The sequence below is a fragment of the Corvus brachyrhynchos genome, unplaced genomic scaffold, assembly GCF_000691975.1.
Source record: "Corvus brachyrhynchos isolate BGI_N302 unplaced genomic scaffold, ASM69197v1 scaffold116, whole genome shotgun sequence".
Taxonomy (NCBI): Eukaryota; Metazoa; Chordata; class Aves; order Passeriformes; family Corvidae; genus Corvus; species Corvus brachyrhynchos.
Window position 1 is genome coordinate 5125703 of NW_008240221.1, and position 8921 is coordinate 5134623.

At 44.1% G+C, this 8921-nt stretch overlaps 1 protein-coding gene across 4 annotated transcripts in view; it reads left to right on the forward strand.

Moving 5' to 3' along the window:
* ATP6V1C2 (ATPase H+ transporting V1 subunit C2) overlaps window positions 1–8921 on the forward strand; it is a 26691-nt gene that overhangs the window by 5282 nt on the left and 12488 nt on the right. For all 4 annotated transcript variants that reach the window (XM_017744990.1, XM_008641776.2, XM_017744988.1 and 1 more), the window contains exons 3-5: window positions 2729–2814; window positions 6922–7016; window positions 7714–7805. In XM_017744990.1, coding sequence (XP_017600479.1) covers window positions 2729–2814; window positions 6922–7016; window positions 7714–7805 — 273 coding nt within the window. The remainder of the gene's footprint in view (window positions 1–2728; window positions 2815–6921; window positions 7017–7713; window positions 7806–8921) is intronic.

The window sequence follows — 8921 nt, forward strand, 5'->3', positions numbered from 1 at the left end:
CTGGTCTGGCTTGGCCGGGAGGCTCCCCTGCAGAGCTGAGCTGAATTCATGAGCTGACAATCACTAAAGAGGTGACAGTCTCTGCAAGGGCTCCTCTGCCAGCAGCTGAGGGAAGACACCGGGCCTCAGGAAGGTGATTCCTTTCGGGACCATCTCCCTGGGCCGGTCACCTCTTCCTGGGTCAGAGCCACTGACTCCACACCAGCTGTAATAACTGGCGCCCGAGTGGGGTGCCACCCTTACCATTCCCAGCCAGGATTTCTGACTGGGGCCACTGAGAAACGCGCACTGCCATCTACTCCCCTGCTCACCTGGAAGACTGACAATCGAAAATGGGTGAGGCAGTGGCCCCTTGAAGAAGAAAAACTCAGCGTGCTGGAAGCCCTGGTGGAAGAGCAACTTGACAAAGGTCATATCACTGAAACCACAAGCCCTTGGAATTCCCCTGTCTTTGTACTGAAAAAACCCGGCAAGGACAAATGGAGACTACTCCAGGACCCACGAAAGATCAATGAAGTCATTGAAGACATGGGCCCCCTCCAACCCAGCCTGCCATCACCATTGATGCTGCCCCAGGACTGGCTGCTTGCCCTCCTAGACATTCATACCATTGGCTCATCCTCCCACAAGGCATGAAGAACAGCCCGACCATCTGCCAGTGGTATGTCGCCCACATTCTGTCCCCTGTTCCCGGAAGCAATCATTTACCACTATATGGATGACATACTAATCTGTGCATCAGAAAAAACTTACTTGGACAGAACTCTTAAAAAGACAATTGAAGCCATAGAAGAAGCAGGGTTTGAGATCTGTGAGGACAAAGTGCAGCACTCCAGCCCATGGACTTACCTCGGCCTCCAGATCCATGAGAGAAGCATTGTACCCCACAAGGGAACCTCTGTCTGGATCCCTCAACCCCCCCACAGCCTGAGTGTGGGCAACGTGCTGTACTTTAGCAACCCTCAGCTGGTGCCAGCTCCCTATGGGGCTGCAGCCAGGTGGTGAAAAACTGCAGCAGCTCTGAGAAGGTGATGTGAACTGGAGCATAGGGGTATAGATGCCTCCTACAGGCACTCCGAACTGCACCTGTCCAGGGTCATGAGAAGAATGATTTGGGTTGAAAGGGTACTTTGAAGATCCCCTAGTTCCAACCCCCTGCCATGGACAGGACGCCTTTCACTAGACCAGGTTCCTCAAAGCCCTATCCAAACTTCATCCAACCTGGCCTTGAATGCTTCCAGAGATTGGGCATCCTCAGCTTCCCTGGACAACCTGTGCTAGTGCCTCATCACACTCACAGTAAAGAATTTCTTTCTTTATGTCCTATCTAAATCTACTCTTAGTTTAAAACTGTTGCCTCTTGTCCTGTCACTATAGGCACTGGTAAAAAGCCTCTCTCCACTTTCTTATAAGTACCCTTTATATACTGAAAGGTCTCAGTAATACCTTCTGTTCTTCAGACTAAATTGACCCTAAACAGCTTAAATTTTAACTACTGCATTCTTGGAAGCATCAGCAATCTCAGATTTTTCTTGCCTGTCATAGAACTGGAAAACCTTTCCTAAGACTGTTTCTTCACAGGAACAGAGATAGATGCTTTGCAGCGCATGAAAGAAAATCCTCTTCTCTGATGCTTTCCTGGTATCCTGGCCCAAATACCCTTTCCTGCTCTTGAAAACCCTAGGATGTCACACAACACATTGTCCAAACACTGTAGATGCCCTTTCAGTCTCCAGCTCATCTGCAGCTGTAGTAGTCTCCCCTCAGTAAGGAAAGAGATAAGAAGCCTGCCATTATACTCCCTTTCACAATGCCAAGGATTATGTCCACTTCATGTCTCTGCCAATTTAATAATCAGTCAGTAACCTTGTAGCTGCTGGGTTTTTTCCAAGGTGTAGTCAACCTAGGACAGTGAGGGAACTGCAGGCCAAATTCTGTGAGTATTTTTGAGTGCAGAAGGACACTTGAACAACCAGAAAGTCTCTCAGCCTGTATGAGACAGGTACTTTGACTAGAGACAGGGGGATCTACTGCTAGAGGGACTTGATGAATCCATTTCTTAAAATAAGCAAAGAAAAGTGACTCTGTGGAGACAGTGTTCTCCAGGAGGGTCTCTGTACAAATCACTAGTCTGAATTGGGCAGAAGGGTTTGAATCTAGTTCTCCTACACCTTAAAGGAGTGTCTTGTCCACCATGCTAAAAGAGAAGAGAGAAAGAGTCCCCCAAAGAAAAGGAGTAAGAAAGAAATTCCCCATCAAGCAAGACAAAACTGCTATTTTCCCGAGTATTTTCTGAGAACCTTTTCTCAGCAATCCCTAGGGGTTTCTTTAGAATCCTGTGGAAGAGATTTGCAGTCAATGTCTGTATGTAGCCTCCTGTTCTTTTGTCACCTTGGGGGTTTTAAACTAGTTTCTTGCCTTTCTTGCCTTCTGGTTTCTGCTGTGTGTATAATGAGTGTACAGAAGACTGAATCTTGATCTTCTGTAAGTCCAGAGCACTGGCAAAATGACATTGCCGATGTTTTTGAAGAGATCAGTGTATTTAGAGGTAAGACACTTAATTCTGCATTGTGTCATAGATTGTTTATCATCATTTGAATTGCAAATTAACCTGCCTTGCTTCAGAAGTGTTTTGTTTGGGCATTTCTGTGTTTATCAGATCATTGTGAAAACTGCTTTATAATAATTTTGTTTCTTCACTAATAAAGTTTCTCTTGTTACACTTAAGTGTAATAAAGAAAATCGCCCAGTACATAGGAGAAGTTATGGAGGACTCAAAAGATAAAGTCCAGGAAAATCTTCTGGCCAATGGAGGTAGGTGCTATGAGTGTGGGGGCTTAAATACATTGATGCTGCTTTTGCTTGCTTCAGAATATGAATATGTGTAATTAAAACCCTCATGCTTTAGAAAGGACAACCATCAGCAACATTTTATAAGAACATATCTAGCCTGCTCCCATTTTTCTCAGTTAGCAGAAGTTAATTTCGGAGTGAAGATGAAAGTAGGAGACATCCTTCTTCACTCCTAACATGACCTAGCACACTTCTGTGCCCTGTCTGGGCTTGATTTCTTATGGGCACCTAAATCTCATTCTATATGGCTGTGTGACATCTGTCAGTGATCTGTTAGTGATTTGCATTTTCCAGCTGTTCTGGAAAAATACAACAAAATTGATGTGTTATGCATGCTGATTACAGACTTGCAGAATGATGCTTTTGAATAAACTAGGAGTGCACACTCCATCTCCCTTTGTCTGCAATGTTGTACTTCAGACCTGTATTCGTGAAGAATGGGGAGGAAGTTCTTTTAGAAATGTCCTTGAATGATATAAGACTGATGTTTGATGGGTGCAACTGTTCGAGAAATACAATAATCACACTTACTGTGTTTCAGGGCTAAAGGATAAAATGAAATGTCTCAAAAGTATGTTGAGGACTGATGGTTGTGGTGTTGTTACATGCATGCATTTGTGCATATTAGTGCTAGACACAAGTCTTGGTCTCGTTGTAGAGATACAGTGATCAGGTTACGATGGATTTCTCAAGTAACAACCTCGTAGCTTGATCACGATATCCCTATGACTTGAGGAACAACAGGTTTCATTAATTTCCTTTGTTTCCCCTTTTTACATAATTTTTTTTCCTATCAGCTCTGCATGTGTCGTATTAGAAGGATGTGGAAATTATTTGCATGTGTTATGAATTTCCTCTGTCTGGGTTTGGTCATCCAAACAAATTGTATTGAATTAGGACATTAACCTTTCTAAGATTATTGACATCATCTTAAAAAATGAAGTCAGCTTTCGTATATGAGGATTCCCCTAATACATTCCAGTGTCAGTCTTCATAAGCATCAGCAACTTTACTGTACCAATTCTTCCTCCTTCCCTTTCTGATTAGCAGAAGGACTCTAAAGTTGAAGTCTTCCTCGAGGCTGTGAAATCAGAAACAAAATTATAAGATACGATTTCTTGCTGTGTGGTCCTGTTTCATACTACTGGACCATCCAAAGACAAACTCAGTTTTAAGTAACACTGACATTAGCTCACTTGTATATAACTCTAATAGCAGCTTGGTGGTGGCTGGGTGTCTAAAAAGTTTTTTTGCTAGATTTTTATGAAGAAAAATGCAAAGTAGTAAAAAATACAGCACTTTCAGTTACATGAATGCGTCCACACACACACACACACATAGAGCTTTCCGGTGGACAACAGTTGAAAGCAGCCACATGGAAATTTCTCTCTCATAGAGGGAAATGTGTGCTTGTGTAATATAGAAACTTTTAAAATATCGTAACAGCATAAACAAGCTTTCTTGAAATGTAAGTAAAGCTTTTCTTCATAGAATCATACCAAATTCTCTTCCATTTATGAAAATGTTAAGCCCAAATGAATTTAAAAATTTAGTAAGTGGTGAAATAACTCCATTCTTTATAGTGATCCCAAAACAAAGCAAAATGGGAAGCATAACAATTTTGAAGAATTAAGTGTTTTGGAGGGGAAGTGTTTAACATTGCCTTTTAGAGCTGGGTGTGTAAGTTAGATTATGAGACATTCAGGCTGTGGGTTCCCTGGGCAGCTGTGACCTGGTAGGAATCACCTCTCCCAAGTGGGCAGCTGTGTGAAGCCTTCTGGAAGTGACTTGACAGGTTGCATAAATGAGGGATGCCATTCCAGGAGCATCAGGGTGCTGGGACTGCTTGGCATTTTAAACACAGCTCTGATAGTGTATTCACAGTAGTTTGTGCCATCCCCAAGATCAGGCTGCTTAGCTAACCAGCACCAGTGCCAGCCAGCACTGGCAAGCTCACTCCAGAGTGAGCTTGAAAAACTGGGCTGAGAACTCATGCTGTGCTCAACTGCCCAACATTTGGACGCTGCTGAGATTCTAGGAATGTGAGGATAGAAAGAGCATGTGAAGTTCTTCAGGGAGCTTTTATGTCTTATCAGCTATAAATAGGTCAGTGCCTGTCTTTAAAGAGCCTGTGTCTGCAAAGCCTAAGCACATGAGCTTAGAAGAGAGGCAGCAGGGTGAAATCCTTGTGTTGTGTACCCTGTGCTGAAAACGCTGTGTGAACTTTGTTGCTGAAGTATTTTTGACCTCTCTGCCTTCCCCACAGAGATCACAAGCAAGCACCAATGGAGAACTGTGCATGCAGCAGCTGTGTCATAGCTCTCCCAGCCTTCTGCAGTTTTCCCCCTTTTCTACGCCCTCCCTGTGCAGGAGAAATTGCTCATTCCTGATCAGATATTAGCAGGAAGGGTTGGATCTTTGCCTCGTGACTCCTGTTCATTGGATGTGGGGGATGTTGACACAGCTGTGGTTTTGAAAGAGGGGGAGAATACTGCCATGGCAAGTGCTCTCTGCCTTCCAGGCAGTTTATCTCTTGCTAAGAAGCCTGTTTCTCCTAACATAAGACTTTCCATGCTTTGGAAATCTAATAGGGTAAACTGACTCTGTTGTGGGGTGAGAGAAGCCCATGGAAAGGATAGTGCTCTCCTGCCAAGGGTATTCAGTATCACATGAGACCGCGGAGTACCCTCAGCCTGGTAGTGTGGCAATTACACAGTTTTTCACATTCCTTTTCCTGCATCTTGGTTCAAAAAGTTTCCCCTAGTCCTCAAAGTCCAGCCCACAAGAAATTGTGCTCAAGCTTTGCTGTGGGACTGAATTCACTCCCTGGACAAGCCAGCAAAGAGCACTGTAGGGCCCCAGCATGCATGTCCTTTTACTTGGCACCTTGAGCTTGTTTTGCTCCCCATCACCTCAGAGCAACTTCCTAGATATTCTCCATGTTTACCCTCCTGGTCTGGAAGGAAGCCCACCCTTTAGGTGACAGTGCCTCTGGCCTCTTTTTCTAGACCTTGAGACCCTGTCTGCTGCCTTCCCCTTGTCTCCCTAACCTTCCAGGGGGCGGTCCCAGCCCCTCTCCTTGTTGTGGCAGGATGCATGACTTTGTCCCATCCTATAAACATCTGCAAGAACACTGTGTGGTGGTGTGTTCAGCATCCAAAGGCTCTCAGGACTCAGACAAAGAGCTGTTTGATTCCATGAGCTACTGGAGGAGTATTCCTTATTTGGTACCATAATGTACTAAGCCTTAATGTTTTCTAACATCAAGAACCTTTGATCTTCAAACAGTGGAACAGGAAAATCTTGTTCTAGGAGCTGGGTGTTGTATGTGTTAATTTCCCCTTGATTCTGGAAAGAAGCCATGGCTCCCCATGGTCCGAGTGTGCCTTGTTTTGGGGGTTGCATGCACAGGTCCTTGCTGTGAATTTCTGTTCTTGGATGCTGTGACTGGATGTATCCATTTATATAAATAGTCTCTAGCTTTGTGTGAAACAGGAACCTCTGTGTGCAAGGTCAATGAGGAATTCCTCATCACACCTGAATTTGTTTGATTTCTAGTGAGCACTTGACTGAATCACGGAGAAGTGACATCTGCTATGCTCTTAATACCTTTGCTCAAGCTCTCAACAACCCTGAGTATTACTGCTGATCCTGAGCAAAAAGTATTTTCCTGATAGCTGTTGCTGGTATTAAATTCAGTCATATTGCAGAAATGAAGATTGAGATTACACAAAACTGTTTCTGCTTTGAAGAAGAATAGCTGTATACTGCTGTGTCCTGCTGATACAGATAGTTTTACACATTTTCTGTACTCTTAGGTGTAATGCAGAAAAGATTTCTGGTTTAACTTTTAAGTTTGGGGATGTTTAGAAAGTTGATTAGATTGGGCATAGGATCTGTGCAGATTTGATCTAGATCAAATCTCTATAAGAATTCAGAGTTGGGCTTCTGGTTAACTTTCTAAAGTTATTCAAAACTATGCCTAAGCTATAGCTGGGGACTACTCCCCAAACCTTGACCTACCATCTGGTACACTATCTGCTTTCATGCATCTCTTTGCATTTTCAGTTGACCTAATTAGCTACTTGACACGGTTTGAGTGGGACATGGCCAAATATCCCATAAAGCAGCCGCTGAAGAATATATCAGAAGCATTAGCAAAGGTAAATTGTACTCCAGATTTTAAGATGTCATCATGAGGTAGCATGTCTTTTGGCTGGCTGTGATCCCTCCTCATGGCAGTCAGTGAGAGCTTTGCCTTTGGTTTGGGCAGGAGCAAGCTCAGAAGCACATACTTTTACTGAAGCAGTTGATATTATTTTAATTTCTACTGCAATAATAATGATGCATATATTGAAACCTATCCAGTCTGTAAGTATATAGCACTTTATCAGATTCACTAGAGTACACTGATAGTTTTCTGCACTGTAATCCCCTTCATTGTAATTTTCTTTTTTTTTTTTCATATAATGCCATATTATTCTCCACTTCGGAGGTGTTTTTTGTGAAATTGTTGGTCTGACATTAAATCAAATGCCTGCAGGCTGGATAAATTATTTACCCTGTCAGTTCATTCAGAAAGGCATGATGTGTTGTTGTTCAATGTAGGTAACAAATGAAACCATGAACTTGCCCCTTAGGTAGAGCTCTAGCACACCAACAGCAACAGCTGACTGAACCCAACTTTCTGCAGAGGCCTTTGCCCCAGGAGAGCTCTGACACCAGCTCCCTCTTGGCCCCAGGCTGGTGGTTTTAGGGGGACTGGCAGCTGTGTCTCTGTGTTAAGGTGCAGCAGTAGTGGGACAGGTGAGAACAAGGCCTCGAATACTGCACTGACTCTGTTTTTTCACTTTGGTTTAGCAAGTGACTCAAATAGAAACAGACCTAAAGGCCCGATCAGCTGCGTACAACAACATTAAAGGAAATTTGCAAAGCCTGGAGAAGAAAACCATGTAAGTATTTTGCACTGGGGATGCTGCTGCATGGCAGGGTGTGCTCACACCCATTGCTGTGCAGTGGACCACATGTGTTCTGGTGGGAACAAGTTTTCCATCTTTGGGACATGCTGAGCATGTAGAGACCCAGTGAAAACAGGTGGTGGGGTAGCTGGTGTCATCAGCATGTCTCAAAACTGGCTCAGGGAGAGTGAAGTTCCTAATAGGATTTTGTTGACAGTGTGAGCAGGCAGTCTTGGAAAAAGTCAAAACCGAATGCCCAGTTTTGCTCTGATGGGATTTCAGGGAGTCAGAAATTAGATGAGCTGTGTCAACTGGTGGATTCCTTTGCCACATGGAGCTGTGACTTATGTTCTGAGTGGCATTTGCAGAGCTCCCCAGGAAGGAAACAGCTCTGTCTTGTTTGATCCTGTACCTCACCAGCATCCCACTTATATTTTTGTTTTCTTTCTTTCCTTCTGTTGGTTCAGGTAATACACTGTTCAGGCTTCTCAAATGTTCTCTCTCCTGTCTTCATCTGCTTATGGCCTTTGCCTATGTCAGTGCTGATACCTGGGTTTTTTTCTAGGATATCACTGGGGAGAATGGTAAAATCCAGTAAGTAGTAAATTTAAAGCAACTTAGATGGTGCTGTGCAAGCCCTCACCCAACGCATGCTCATATGTTTCCTACTCAGGATTGGCCACAGGGTACAGGGCAGAGGCAGCCTGCTGGCCAGGGCTCCAGCAATGTGAGGAGGGAGAAGAATGACGACCTCATGGCCAGGGGACAATCTTCCTCTCACCATTCCATCCACCTTTAAATGCTGACAACTCTGGTGTCCACCAGTGCCAGATAGCTGCCAGGGTTGAAAAAAGATCTAAAAAGTTACCAGCCAGTTAATTAATATTTAGACTGGCCCAGTGAACCTCAAACCAAAAACTACTAGTTTAGGTCCTTCTTCACTCCTACCCAGTGACAGGGAGGGCAGCTGCTCTTCTCTTACCCACCTAGTGCCTTCCAGCCGCACACAGCCAGTTCTGGACATCTAGATGTCCTAGGAATTAATGTGATCAGATGGGCTTAGTCTGTGGAGACCTCCTGCAGGTTCCACCTGTGCACGAGACTGCTGCT